Consider the following 16156-nt stretch of genomic DNA (forward strand, 5'->3'; position numbering starts at 1 on the left):
TGCCTGCTAGTCTTCCTGGTGGGTCCTCAGGGAAATAATACGGAATACAAATGCAAAATGTAATTAATAATATAACTGAACACAAATACAGAATGTAATTAGTAATATAACGGAACACAAATACAGTATGTAATTAGTAATATAACGGAACACAAATACAGTATGTAATTAGAAATACTATTAGAGGGGGAAAAACTGAACTAAAACGTTGATTGCAAATGGATGGAGATGCATAGAATAAAATAGAAATACTTTTATTATCCCGAGGGAAATTTGACACTACAAATCGCTCAACATTAAACATTTAGACTGAACAGGTCACGAATAACAAAACAAATCAAATTGACTATGATAAGAATAGAAAAAATTTAATAAAATATACAGTAAAAATATACTGAAGTCTACAGTAGCTGTAATATTTCAGTGCTGTTTCAAAAGTAAGAGTCCAGGAAGATGGTAACTATGACTCTGTGCTCAGTGATGCAGTGAGGCACAGTGATGCATTGTATAGTCTGATGGCTGTTGGAATGAAGGACTTCCTGTGCCGTTCAGTGCTGCATTTAGGTAGTGTGAGCCTAGCACTGAACATGCTCCTCCTGTCAGCCAAGTCTGTGTATAGTGGGTGGGAGGGGTTTTCCCTCTTTTAAATTATGGTTAAAGGGATCATTCAGATTTTTGCAACCCTAGCCCTATTTCTTTACTTACCAATGATGATCTGTAGAGTCCTTTCTAGGCACAATCCATGCTGTTCTTCATACTAGCTCTGGATAGTTGGCTACGAACTAGGGGTGGACGGTATGGTCTAAAATTTATATCACTGTATAATTTGAAGCATAGACGGTAAACGGTATATATCACGGTATCAGTGTTTCCGTTAGAATACATTTTTTTGCCTGATAGGCAGGCTATATAAAGAATGACATCCTCAAGGCATGTAGATTTATAATATTTTAACTTAAAACTAGGCTACTTTTGCGTATAAAGTCATTATATTCCAAATAAAATAAGTCCAGAGTCGAGACTCTGTGCTGCTCCCATTGCAAACAGCGGGGCTGGATTTTGCTAGAAGCATATGTAGCCGCAGAGCCAGTGGCTCTTTCAGGTCGTTCAGCCGCTTGGTGGGGGGGGGCGCTGTTGAGCGGGCCTGTGACCAGACCTGAAAGAGCCACTGGCTCTGCGGCTCTGCAGCTGCATGCTATTTCGCAAATCCACTGCTGCAGCCGTCCTCCCGTCGTTATCATAACACTACACACATATCATAATGTTTACAGCAAACTGTAGTTGATCACCAGGTATGTTTTATTAACGTAGAATAATTCATATAAGAAAAACGATAGGTAAGATCTCTTACCTTTCTCCACTGGTTAAAAATGCCAGGAACTGAAATTGAAACTTGCTGTGCGCCGCGGTGATATGTGTTTATTATGAAATGACAATTGCGTGTTGACACGCCCAGTGCGCCCACTGCGCGAAGCCTCTTAAATAACTTTTTCCAGTTTGCACATATCTATTATCTATGACTAATTCGATCTATTCTTAGGGGAAAATGCGATTGAAATAGTCGCGCTGTGGTTACATGACGTCATTGCTATTTTAGAGCTGCCCTACCGGTTACACGGTATAGTCAAAATCCATACCGTAGAGCAAATTCATACCGTTTATACCGTATACCGTTTATACCGTCCACCCCTACTACGAACCAATGCAAAGTCAATGGGGTCAAGCTCTCTGCTCTGTGGAGTGAATTTCAGCAAGCCTCAGTCGGCTTGTACAGACAGTGGGCTCAGGAGCTAGAGCGGTTGTCTGGTTATCGGATGGTTCCAGGTTTGATTCCGGCTCCTCCCGGCAGTGTGTCCAAGTGTCCTTGTTGCGAGACACTTAACCCCTAACTGCTCCTGATGAGCAGGTCGGCACCTTGCATGGTCGCCTCCGCCGGTGTGTGAATGGGAGGCACAAGTTGCAAAGCGCTTTGGATAAAAGCTGCTATATAAAATGCAGCCATTTACCATTTACAGTAGATCGATCCCATTGACTTTGCATTGCTTTGTGGCTAACTAGCCAGAGGTAGTATTAGGAACAGAATGTATCCTACAGGGAAAGGATTCTTTATTGATATTATGAGGAACAGCATGTATCTCACAGGGGCGACAGTGGCTCAGGAGGTAGTCGTCTGGTAATTGGAAGGTTCCCGGTTCGATTCCCCGGCAGCGTGTCGAAGTGTCCTTGAGCAAGACATTTAACCCCTTAACTGCTCCCGATGAGCAGTTGCCTCCGCCGTGAATGTGTGAGTGAGTAGGTAAAATGTGAGGAACAAATTGTAAAGCGATTTGGTTAAAAGCTGTTCAATACATTGTATAAATGCACCATTTACCATCTTAACAGAGAAAGGACTCTTATCGATCAGCGTCATCATTTTTAAGGTAATGGGGTAGAGCTCTATCCCTAAGCTCTAACTATCTCAGAAGTTAACGGACGTTGTTGTTTCTAGGGACCTATCCCTTTGTGACGTCATCAAACTGCACCGTGGGAGGCGTGTGCACCGGCCTCGGGGTCCCCCCCTCCTACGTGGGCCGGGTGTACGGCGTGGTCAAGGCTTACACCACCCGCGTGGGCGTCGGGGCGTTCCCCACCGAGCAGGTCAACGTGAGTAGAGAGAGACACTGTCGACGCGTATTGTCATCAAGTGGAAATCTGCTAATTTCTTGTTTCAAGTTTTGTTTTTTATTTCTCTCACATACAGGTGCAGCTCAATAAATTAGAATATCGTGGAAAGGTTATTTTATTTCAGTAATTCAATTAAAAAAGCGCAACTCATAGATTATAGATTCATTACACGCAAAGTGAAATATTTCAAGCCTTTATTTGTTTTAATTTGGATGATTATGGCTTATAGCTCATGAAAGCCCAAAATTCTGTATCTCAGAAAGTTTTAATATTATAAGACATAAATATATTGTATAACAGAAATGTCAGCCTTCTGAAAAGTATGTTCATGTATGTTCACTCAGTACTTGGTTGGGGCTCCTTTTGCACAAATTACTGCATCAATACATCGAAATATATTGAATTTTCCACGATATTAAAATGTATTGAGCTGCATCTGTATAAGGTACATGTACAGTGAAATGCTTGGTTCTGTATGAACCTCCTGGGATTGGGCTACAGTAAAAGAAAAAAAAGTAAGACCAAACATTATACAATTTACAAAACTAAAGTACAAAATGCAAAAATGCAACGTAAGTAGTTAGTAACACCCCTGCAAAAAAAGGTATAACCCTCCCAGGTGCGATACCGATGGTAAAACATTTCAGATGCTTGGGAGTGGAAATATTCCCCACCATAAGACAAACGGTGAAGCACAATTACACAAAAATACAGAACAAAATCAAGGACGACCTGGACAGGTGGGCAAAACTTAAAAACTCAGTACAGGCAAGGGTATCAATAGTTAAGATGGATGTATTACCAAGAATCAATTTCTTCAGCTCAATGCTTCCGTTACCTCCTCCAGAGGGCTACTGGAAAAGATTACAAACCTCCACATACAAATTTATTTGGAATAACAAACCGCCTCGCATAAAAAGATCCACCGCACAGAGAAGTAAAGCAGACGGTGGCATGGCAGTCCCAGATTTTTTACAATATTTTAATGCCTTCACATTAAGACCATTGAAGAAGATATGGTTTGACCCCGAGGCTTTGGTATCTTGGAGAGAATTAGAAGAAAACATAGTAGCCCCACAGAGATTGAAAGACATAGCATACACTAAACTTTCAATCAAGCATTGTGAGCGAGAATTTGGCCCAATAATAACCCATGCAATCAGGACATGGCGGGAAACTCAAAGGAAATTTCCTAACAATCAAGTATGGCATAATCACACTCCCATATTCAATAACAATGCTCTCTTAATGGGAAAACGACCTATAAGATTCCCTGTATGGGAAGAAAGAGGCATACACTCATTAGGGGATATTTTTAATAACAAGGGCCTCTGTAGTTATGTCGAAATATGCATAAAGTTTAACCTCACCGAGTCCACATGGCTTTTTTACATACAGTTAAAACTTTGTATGAGATCTCACGGTGTTCCATTACACATACCAATTGAACACCACAGATACCACAAATTTTTCTATGACAGAAATACATTGGGAGGTTTTGTATCAGGTTTTTATTCACAATTACTAACGTCCTCGTACGAAACCCTTCAACTAGACAATGTCTGGAGGAGGGATATACCAGACCTGGAAAATGACTTTGATTGGCAAGGAGCCTGGGCAAATGTCCGACTTACATCAAGGAACCCGGATCATCAACAAATCAATCTGAACTATATTCACAGGACATACTTGACTCCTATAAGGCTGTGCAAAATGGGGCTTATACAAAACTCCAAATGCTCCCAATGTACAAATGGGGACGAAGGAACATTTATGCACATGTATTGGGACTGCCCACCAGTTAAGGCATTCTGGGAAGATGTGTCCCAACAATTATCAATACTCGTATTTTGGAATATACCTGTACACCCCGCGGTATTGCTATTGAATGATGTTTTTGAGTTTGCAGTGAACCCACAACTAAAAAGATTGGTTTTATCGGGTATCACAGTAGCTAAAAAACTGATTGCATCACGTTGGTTTCAACCGGAAAAAATGTGCCGGAAAGTGTGGTTTCTTACATATCTTGATGTGATATATCAAGAAATATCAACAGCAAGAATTCTAGGGCTCAATGAATCCAAAATGTTAATGTGGTTAGAAGTGGTGGAGAGAATAAAAGCTAGCCTATAATGGTGATGTCTGGTTAGGAGTGAGGGATAATAGAGGTACTATCCAAGAGGGGGTCCGGGAGGGGGGGATTTGAGCTGGAGCATATGTGTGTAGGGTTTTAGAAAATAGGTATTCGGGGTATATTATATACTAACATTTATATAATTGTAACTTCGCTGGATATACACGGTATACGGTTAAAATGTTATTATTGACTATTTTTGTTTTATCCTGTTTCTGTACTTGCATATATTTTAACCACCTTTACTGAAAGTTTCATTATACATTGTGTGTTGAGTACTGACTTTTAATAAGTTTTGTTTTGCAATAATAAAAAAAATTAAAAAAAAAAAAAGTAGTTAGTAATGAATACATAAAATATGGAGTGTTTTAAAAAGTGTCTAAAGGGAACGTTTAACCCTTGTGTCTGATAAGGACAAAATTGTCCTTTGAGATTCTGGTGAGACACGAGCTCTACTAAGCCGCGCTCTTGCACGAGGCCCGTTCACTTTTGACGACACGTTTTGTCTCGTTGTTTGCTCAGGAGACTGGGGACTTGCTGCAGTCCAAAGGGAGAGAGTTTGGCGTGACGACCGGCAGAAGGAGGCGCTGTGGCTGGCTGGACCTGATCCTTGTCCGATACGCTCACATGGTCAACGGCTTCACCGCGTAAGAACAGCCAGTTCAGTAGATGGCGCACTAGAGCAGGGGTTCCCAAACTTTTCAGGCCGCGACCCCCAAATAACTGTCAGAGCCCCGACCCCCACTATTATAGGAGGTAAAAAAAAATATAAAGATTATAATTTTTTTATAAATGGAAATGTATGGTTGAAACATGCAAACGTTCAAACGCACACACACTAATAAGCATTGGAGGCTTTTAACCAGGGCCGGACTGGGGAAATCATTCAGGCCAGGATATATAGTGCAAAATATAGCTCCAGTCAGGCCACCTTTTAAGCGGGGGGTCTGGGGGTCCCCCACCAGGAAATTTTTTGTTGCAAAGGCTTAATTTCCTGCATTCTGGTGAAGGATTTTTTTTTTATTTGTACCCTTTAAATGCCAGTGTTTGTGATGACATCACAAATTATTGTTAAAAAACAGGCTAGTATGTATGATTAGCAACAACACTGATTTTGATGGATTTTCTGTTTTTTTTGTAATGTCAGATTGAAAAAAATACAATCTTTTATTCAACTTCAGCCCTGATCATAACACCACATATTCATTTTATAATTCTAACCCTTTAAATGCCAGTGTGTGTGATGGCATATATTTGCAATATATCAAATGCAAAGTAGATTTTTCTGAGGGGGATTATTACAGGCTAGCATGTGTCAATGATTAGCAACAACAGTTTTTTGTAAGGTTCCCGCCTCCACCAATCACATGCGGCTCCCTTTGTGTGTGTGTGTGTGTGTGTGAGAGCAAGAGAGAGAGAGATCTCCAACTTGTGTGAGTTGCAGTGATCTCCTGGTTGTTCCCCACCTAGGTTATCTAGCTATTGCGCTGCTGCAACTAGAAACACTGGCCTGGCCGCTTATTGCTTATTCCCAGAGGAAGAGTACGCCCGAGTGCTTCCACGTTTTCCCTGATTGGCTGTGACACACCCCGCGGCAGGCGCGGCAGCCGCAGAGCGGAGCGGCAGAGCTTGCGGCAGAGCTTGCGGCATTATGTAGCTGTAATCCCAGATGATTTTCATTCGAAGCTTAGCTCAACTGGCAGCGCTGCCGTCCTGCAGTCCGTTGGTGACAAGTTTGAATCCCTTCAATTTTTTATTTATTTTTTAACATGCATTCTTTCGCCGGTTAAGTTTAGGCATTAAGGTTAAGGTTAGGCATTGTTTCGGAGTTGGTTAAGGTTAGAAGGGTTAAGTTTAGGCGCTGTTAAGGAGCTGGTTAAGGTTAGAGTTTGTCTTAGAGAATGGCAATAGACAGCCTATTTCCGCGCTGCAGCGCGAGGCAATAGACAGCCTATTTCCGCGCTGCAGCTCTCTCGCGCTGCCGTGGTCACATGGGCGTCATGGCCAATCAGAGAAAACGCGGAAGCACGCGACGTACTCTTCCGCAGGGAATAAGCTACTCGCGGCCTGGCCTGCTTCTAAGTTCAGTGGCCTGACTGCATTAAATCTATTTGAATTTTTTTGACAGCTGGGGAATCACTAAGCCGACCAGATTCTTATTTAGAGATCAGGGGTTCTGCCAGTGCCACGCAGTTTGTCCATCTTATACCACTCTCTGCCAGCGCTGTAACCCTATGGAGTCGCTCACCTTCTTTGCAGGGATATAATATATTTTTTTTATCCACTTTTTCTCCTTATTTTTCTCCCATCCCAATTTCGCCTCGCCAATTCTCCCTTCAATTCTCCCCTCCCCTGTCTCGAACGTTGCTAGACTATGCCTCCCACTGGTCGGCTGCAGTGAGGACCAAGCCTTGCATCACGTGTCCCCTCCGGTACACGAGGAGGCAGCTGTCGCATCTTTTCACCTGAACAGCGCGATCTCATTGGCGAGGAGTAACGCGTGGGAGGCTCACGCTGCCCCCGATACTTCCTAATTCTGCTGTACAGGCGCACCAACCGACCTGTAGGAGTCGCTGTCCACAGCGTCCAATCCCCACCCACCGGCTTTCCCACCCCTAACACTGCCAATTGTGTTAGTATGAACGACCAGCCAAGCCGGTAGCAACGCAGAGAGCTGGGCTCAAACCCATCATCTCCTGCGTTAGTGGCAAGCGCCTTGCCCACTGCGCCACTTAGCCGCCCTGGGGATATAACTTTTTAAATAATATAGCTATATCGACATTACTATGGCCCATTCAACATCGGGTATCTATCGTTCCGGATGTGGGAACGTTATATTTTTCCTTTCATACATTGTCGTGTTAGTACCGTCGTGAATATAAGTATGTTTTAGTGTGTAGAGCAGTAATTCCTAGAACGCGAGTTATAGGCCCCGACGCATATTATACATAATCGATTGGCGTTTAGTTCCTATACACGCTATATTAAAAAATTCAAATGCATATGATCGCTATACATTATGCTCCATCATGTGTGAAGGATGGGGGGGGGGGGGTGTTTATGATTCCTATGAAAACTCCAATTATTTGATTTCGATCTGCTAGATCCATTTTCCGTTTGTACGACGCAATAATCGCCGAAAGCATATTGATTCTTGCGTCTCGAAAGCGATCCAATCCACTCAAGGTGTTTGTCTGGATCCACGTAACAAGATAGCTCTGCCGGAACTTTTCCCCGATGCACAGAGCGCCACATCCGGTTTAGAGTGGAGTGCAACTCGCCCGAAATCCACCTGGCGGCGGTATTGAGGCGTTGCAATATCAGACAGAGTCCATCTGGCTCCCGGAGCCTTCCTGGATGAATTATGAATGCCAATAGCTAATAAAGGAAATAACAATCATAAAAACGAGTAAACTCGTTGTTGGCGTTATTTGATTGGTGGGCAATAACGAGTAAACTAGTTTTTGGCGCAGGATGTGTTAATGTAACGCGTAATTTCAACGTGGAATTAAGGAATATTAAAAAAAAAAGCACACATTGTTGAACTTGTATATTGTCAAACATATATATATATTTTTTTTCTTTTCTTTTCTTTTCTTTTTTATGTTTAAAATAGTACACTCATTTGAGTAGTGGAAAAGGGGTAGGATTAAATAAGTGTATACTTCTTCCTACTCCTTTTCGAACATGCAGATTGAGTTGTTTTTCTTTTTTGTTATTGTTTGTTGTATTCATTGCATGTTCGAAATAAAGACTTCAAATCAAAAAAAAAAATCAACTTGCTCATGCATATTTATTAGAAAATTGTATTACAGCACTATGTTATCAATACACATTTATAAAACGAGGCATATTTTTTATTTTACTTTTTTACTTGCCAATGACCACGACCCCCACGACCCGTAGTTTGAGAACCGCTGATCTAGATCATCTAGATCTAAAACCAAAACCTGTGGAGATCTGAACGCAGCAGGGGGGGGGGGGGGGGCTTTCAAATCATGGGGAAGCGGTTTGCACAAGAAAAGTGGGGCAAGCTATGAGTAAGGAGATGCAGGAAGCACATTTCAAACCTTTATTTAAACTCGAAAGGCAACTGAAGTTTCCCTCATTTACAGTCATGTCGAGTGTACATACAGAAACAAGCATACAATCACACAGCATATAAAATCATAACAATAAGACAACACGAGGCAAAGATAACAAATAAATTAAAACACGTAAAACTTGATTGACAAAGGTTGGAGATCAAGGTTTTCAACTCTGCATCAGAGGGGAGAGTCTCAAGCTCAAGGATTGTTGGAGTTAATTCCATGAGCTAGAGGGGCATTATAGCAAAATGCTGATTTAACCTGTTAATATAATATTGTATAGCTGTAACACATATTTACTTTTATTATAACATCAAATGTAAACACTCCACACATACTGTGTAGCCGTACGGTAGAAGAAATAAATTAAACAAACAAAACAATGAAGTGCTATATGACAGCCAAGACAATGAAATGCAATCCCAACAGTAACCAACAGTCTCCACATACGTGTTCTACTACTGTACATTGCTTTGTAAAAGAAGGCAGAAATAAAGTCATTCATTCATTCAACATGCCAACTTTCTGGGAAATTAGCTTATTTGCCATCTACCCTGGAGTTAGACAAGCAGATGCATACCCTTTTCTTCTCTGTGCATGCATTAGGCTTAGAGAACAGCCGCACCGCTAGCCTAGCATCATTCATTGGAAGTAGGTGTGCCAGTGTAGCTTAGTTCCCGACAGTCACGAAATACACTCCAAATACAACTCCAAAACATTCATGTAAACATGTTGTGACCTGTGTATTTACCACGCGGAGGAATATTCTTTTTTAAATGATTAGACATTTTAGTTTTCTAAGCAGATATATACTCGGAACTATTTTTTGCAGAACCACTGCTGCCTGGGCGCAGTGATTTCATCACCTCAAAAGCCCAGTTGATAAAATAATTTAAAAAAAAATATATATATATTTCGTGACTGTTGGGAACTAGGCTACACTGGCTGATTCCCCAGCTGTCAAAACAGACCAGGGTAGATGGCAAATACCGGTAAGCTAATTTCCCAAATAGTTGGCATGTTTCTTTAAGGACCAGCCAGTCACTAGAACGGGTTCCATAGGTTCCAACATTCCATTCCAATAATGATGTAGTATAAGGAGGTAGCTTACCAATAATGATGTAGTATAAGGAGGTAGCTTACCAATAATGATGTAGTATAAGGAGGTAGCTTACCAATAATGATGTAGTATAAGGAGGTAGCTTACCAATAATGATGTAGTATAAGGAGGTAGCTTACCAATAATGATGTAGTATAAGGAGGTAGCTTACCAATAATGATGTAGTATAAGGAGGTAGCTTACCAATAATGATGTAGTATAAGGAGGTAGCTTACCAATGATAATGTAGTATAAGATTATTGCGTCTCTCCCGTCAGAGAGGACCAACCAACCTTCTCATGACTACAGGAAGATCTTGATTCACGTTTTGAATCGCCTCTGATCACCAATGTCACTCACTCACTCACTCACGGTTACACACTCTGGCCCTAGTGGAGGATCACTCGCACCTGTGTCCTCGTTTAAAAATCCACAAAACACAGGATGCCAGTGAGTATTCTTGGCCACATCTGTATATTTGACTAAATGTTTCCCCCTTTACAGCATCGCTTTGACGAAGCTCGACATCCTGGACACGTTGTCGGAGATCAAAGTGGGCGTGGCCTACTCGGTTGATGGCCAATCACTGCCAAGCTTCCCAGGTAGGTGACAGCTCCGTGACCACGCCCCCCTGTCTTTAATCCAAACACGTTCGCCTGTTTCAAGAACCAATATGCTTGCAGAACCTCAAACACATGGAGCCAATATCCAAATTGAGATTTATTTCTATAGTATTAATTATATCCTCGCCGTACTGACGTAATTCGGTCGGTACCCTTAAAAGTACAGAGTTCGGTACCCAACCCTAGGTACCATGTCAACCGTTCCTCAGGCCAACTATAAACACAAGCAAACGCTGCTTCGCCAAAACTACTTCCTGCAAGAAGTTAGCCGCCCACTGCACTTCTACATTCCACAGGGACACCTTCTAGTCGTGAGGACAGTACTGCTGATGAGGCGCTGTGAGATCAGTCTGTGCCGGTCCAGCCCATAGCCTCTACTGAACGGTACAGACTTAGACTTAGATCAGTCTGTACCGGTCCAGCCCATAGCCTCTGCTGAACGGTACAGACTTAGACTTAGATCAGTCTGTACCGGTCCAGCCCATAGCCTCTGCTGAACGGTACAGACTTAGACTTGGATCAGTCTGTACCGGTCCAGCCCATAGCCTCTGCTGAACGGTACAGACTTAGACTTGGATCAGTCTGTACCGGTCCAGCCCATAGCCTCTACTGAACGGTACAGACTTATACTTAGATCAGTCTGTACCGGTCCAGCCCATAGCCTCTGCTGAACGGTACAGACTTAGACTTAGATCAGTCTGTGCCGGTCCAGCCCATAGCCTCTGCTGAACGGTACAGACTTAGACTTAGATCAGTCTGTACCGGTCCAGCCCATAGCCTCTGCTGAACGGTACAGACTTAGACTTAGATCAGTCTGTGCCGGTCCAGCCCATAGCCTCTGCTGAACGGTACAGACTTAGACTTAGTCTGGGGTCACTGGACAAAAGATGTGTACATTGTTCTCCATTAGAGAGAGAAATGCAGCAAATCAAGTCACTTCGCTTTGATTTCCGGCACGTTGTTTCCTGGTATCGGACCAACATTCAGACCCCCCCCCCCCCCCCCCCCCCCCCCCTGTTCGAGCTCCGGGGGGGTCATCAAAGAGAAGCTAGACCAGTTTCAGACCCCCTCCTGTCCGAGCTCCGGGAGGGTCTGCCTATTCTCGGTCCTCGCTCCACAATGGTGGAACGAACTTCCCACCACAGCTGAAACCCGACCACAATCTTTCACTATCGACTAAAGATCAATATTTGAAATGTAAAGGAAAAAAAAGAAAAGGAAAAGACTAACCTTACTGTCTTCTATCATGCACTCTTCCACTAAATAATCTTCCTTGTCTATATTACTACCCAGTATACTAATATGTCTCTACTCTCTACTACTATACACTCAACACTGCAGCACCCAAGTTTCAACACTGTTTGATGAACATTGTTACTCGGCTGAAAGAGTTGTACCCTTCCTGCTGACTTGTTTCACAATCTGTGAGTCTCTTTGGATAAAAGCTAGGACTAAATGTAAACATGTCCGTTCAGTCAATCAATCAATGAATCAATCAAATGTATTTATATAACACATTTAAACATGACGCTTGTCAACCAAAGTGCTTTACAGTGGGTCGCGTAGCTAAGAAAGTACTCCTAAAGTATAAATAAACAGAAAATAAACAACCAACAGACAAACAAAGGAACAGAACAACACGTCAAAACAAACCAGGCAATAGTCGGAGTGAGTCAGGGAACGCTAAGGAATACAAGTGAGTTTTGAGATTTAAAGGACTCTGCTCGATGTATCATCACTGTTTGCTTCTGTCCCAGCGAACATGGACGTCTTGGCTCGGGTGTCGGTGAAGTACGAGACGCTGCCGGGCTGGAACTGCTGCACAGAGGGAATCCGGAGCTTCGAGGCGCTGCCCTCCCAGGCCCAGGAGTACATCCGCTTCATAGAAGACTTCTTACAGGTCCCAGGTCAGTAAACCGACACAGGACTGTTGTATTAACAGAGAGCGTCTAGTTAAACTGTTCTCTAACGGAGATAAGTCTAGTTAAACTGTTCTCTAACAGAGATAAGTCTAGTGAAACTGTTCTCTAACGGCGAGCAGTGTAGTTAAACTGTTCTCTAACGGAGAGCAGTCTAGTTAAACTGTTCTCTAACGGAGATAAGTCTAGTGAAACTGTTCTTTAACGGAGAGCAGTCTAGTTAAACTGTTCTCTAACGGAGAGCAGTCTAGTTAAACTGTTCTCTAACGGAGAGCAGTCTAGTTAAACTGTCCTCTAACGGAGAGCGTCTAGTTAAACTGTTCTCTAACGGAGAGCAGTCTAGTTAAACTGTTCTCTAACGGAGAGCAGTCTAGTTAAACTGTTCTCTAACGGAGAGCGTCTAGTTAAACTGTTATTTAACCTCTTAACACTTTCATTGCCAGCCATGCAGTGCGCCTTACCCCCCTTGAATGCCACCACCCACTTCAATGATAGAGCTCTCATATTTGCAAACGCATAAACTATTGTCTTAAATTATGTCTCTTATCAATGACTTGTTTGCAGTCAACATTGTCGAAACGGATTGTTTTTAATCGGTTCATTTCCGTTTGATACCATTTTGAAAAACACTTGTTTTTTTTACGTTTCAGGAAAATATAAAGATTCTGTGATAATCGCCCTTTACTGGAATATTCTGGAATACACAATTTTTTTTTGTAATTTTTCGGCCTATCGTTTTCAAATAAACGCTAGATTATCGATAGTATATGTGTACTTATGCACGCTATAGAAGCGAGCTGAAAAATCGATTCTCTCATTTCCTGATCAGCACCACACACACACACACGCACACACACACACATAGGGCACATGTTGATATCTCTGTGAAAAAAGCTCTGATTATCCTAAGACTGGTAAAATAGATTCCTTACCTCAGATCAGATGTTCTCCAAAAAGATTATTCCAATTCCTGATCGCCATTCCAAATATCGATTGTGTTTATTGATCCAACGCTGGGTACTGGAAATATGTATTCCACGCTGTTCTGGGGCTTGGCAATGAATCCGATCCTCTCGGGTGACTTGCCCGAGAAGTAAAATGAGGAAGCAGGATTTCTTTCCCCCCCATGTGTTTCATTCAATCCATTCCAAAGGGGTGCAGTACCACAGGGAGAGACGATAGGGGGCGGTATTTTCCCAATGGAGCTCAGAGAGAGTTTGCAGCACTAACGTGAGACTAGATTGATGAAATATGAATTCAAATCGCTAATAAAAAATAAACGAGATCTCTCATCGTTGGCAATGAACGGTCGACATGAACAAACGAGATATCCCGTCGTTGGCATTGAAAGTGTTAACAGGTGGGCAGAAAAGAAAAAAGAAATTCTTTACTTGAGGACTGCATACTTTTTTTGCAAAGCTTAGCTTTATACTTATAGCAAATGGATGAGCCTGGTCTCTTTTGAAAGATAACATTCTGAAGTTACTAATGCAAAAAAGGAGAATCACTTTGAGTGCTAATTAAATAGAGTAACAGAGGTTTGAAATTGAGTTGAACTTGAACTTGTGTACTCACATTTCTCTTTAGTGGTTGCAAGATTCCATGAGCTGAAAACACTGTGGTTCCATAGCCTGAAGTATTATGTAGTACAGGTCCAAATTTTATAAATATCCGTTCAAAAATGAGTGTTTGAGAAAGGTTCTAGAAAACCGTGTACCAAAAGAAAAGCTTCAAAATCCTCTGTGGCCATCCACCTCTGTGTTCTGAAGATTGAGTCACAACTAATTTTCGCTCGTCAACTTTCATCTACTTCCTATATTCGCACCCCCCCACATGGGGTATCGTTGGAAGCGGACACTCGTTGGCTACAACGCTGACAAATAATTTTCGCCATCAGCGGTGATTGGTCAGTTCTCGAGCATAATACAGTCCGACATGGTCATTTGACACACGGCCTGTAAAAAGACGCCTGCCTGACATATCGCCATGTAACTAGAGAACCAAGGCACAGAATTGGTCGAGTGAGGTGGCGTTCGAAAGGCGACAAATTCAAGTTTCGAACGGTATATTACATGATCAGCGAAAAATGCAGCCCCGAGCTGGTAGACGCTCGCAAAATGCTGCGGCGTGCGTTCCGTGCACGGGCATGACGGCCCGAGGTTGGGCCCCCACCTGTTAAGAGGTTAATGGAGAGCAGTCTAGTTAAACTGTTCTCTAACGGAGATAAGTCTAGTTAAACTGTTCTTTAACGGAGAGCAGTCTAGTTAAACTGTTCTCTAAAGGAAGAGAAGTCTAGTTAAACTGTTCATCCATTTGAGATTTCCTATCATGCATTTTAAAATTCTTCTGTCTTTCCAGTGAAATGGGTTGGAGTTGGCAAATCCAGAGAGAGCATCATCAAGCTGTTCTGACCGGTTCCAGCGCTGGACCACGGCTGCTTGGACCAGAGTTTTGTTTCGTGATAAGATATCCTGATGTTGAGTTAAAATACCCACACTTTCCTAAAGACAACACAATACAACACCAGCAAAAGTTATTTGTGAAATTCCTAGTCGCTTGTTGTGGTTGCTGCATTCCACAAAATGTTGCCAGTATTTATGAGGGTGATAATTTGTAATAATTGTTTCAAATGGATCAAATTGTCAAAGGAGAATTCCAATACGAAATTAACTCGTAGGTTGTAATTCTACAATGGTAGATATTTTCATAAATGTATCATATTGTTTTATGTTGTTGAGTTATGATCTCTCGAGATGGAGGGAAGTGGAATCCTTCAAACATTTAATTTCATCGCCCACGACTGTTGAATGCCAATTCTATGGACAGTCATATATGCTCCTACCTATATTAACATCTAGTTTTGAGTTATTATGATCTCAAGGGAAGTGGAGTCCTTTAACATTTAATTGCATCGCCTGCGACTGAATGCCAATTTTATCGACAGTCATATATTATGCTCCTTAGACTTCTAATCCTCTAAACACACCAGCAGTAACCGTTCCAAAACTGTATCAATCTTTTTATAGAATGTCACTAAGCGTAGAACGCCGCTTTCACTATTGAGCAGCGTAACACTTTATTTTATTTTCTCTCCAAGCTCAATTTTACTATTGATATTTATCTCACACACCATATAGTTATTTTTTACACAATCTTTAAAGAGTCTGATCTTGAAACATGTCTAGAAGTCGCTCACTGCTTCAGGGGGGGGGGGGGGGGGGGGTTGGAGTCACGGACACTTTGAGATGAAGGAGATCAAACGCTTGAATGATATTAGATCGTTGAGCTCTTTAGTGCCCCATGGAGACTCCTGTTAAGGAAAATGAGCGGATTGAACATTTTTAGAAATGAGAATTGGCCTCTAGAAGACTGATAGAGTAGAGAGGGAGATGATACTATTACAACATTCCCAAGAGAAAATCATGTCGCAATCATGTCGTTTGAAATGTTTACCCATATCATTCCGTTGTATGAAGAAAGTCATTATGTTTTACTCTGAAAGAATTAATAAATATGGAATGTCAACGCTAGTATCTGTTTTTTGTTTTGTTTACCTCTGTAGTTTTATAGAAAATGTATTACATGCAACCTAATTCCATGCAATCCACATATGTACATAAAGCATACAG

The 16156-nt window shown here is 41.9% G+C and overlaps 1 protein-coding gene across 1 annotated transcript in view; it reads left to right on the forward strand.

The window, feature by feature from the left end:
* The window catches only part of LOC311233057 (adenylosuccinate synthetase isozyme 2-like), a 33252-nt gene extending 17517 nt beyond the window's left edge, over positions 1-15735 (forward strand). The window contains exons 9-13 of the mRNA XM_084319920.1: positions 2489-2643; positions 5321-5445; positions 10490-10587; positions 12366-12515; positions 14886-15735. Of these exons, the coding sequence (XP_084176046.1) occupies positions 2489-2643; positions 5321-5445; positions 10490-10587; positions 12366-12515; positions 14886-14938 (581 nt within the window). The 3' untranslated portion in view covers positions 14939-15735. The remainder of the gene's footprint in view (positions 1-2488; positions 2644-5320; positions 5446-10489; positions 10588-12365; positions 12516-14885) is intronic.
* The last annotated feature ends 421 nt before the right edge of the window (positions 15736-16156 follow it).

This window comes from Notolepis coatsorum, assembly GCF_963971535.1.
Source record: "Notolepis coatsorum genome assembly, chromosome: 8".
Lineage (NCBI taxonomy): Eukaryota > Metazoa > Chordata > Actinopteri > Aulopiformes > Paralepididae > Notolepis > Notolepis coatsorum.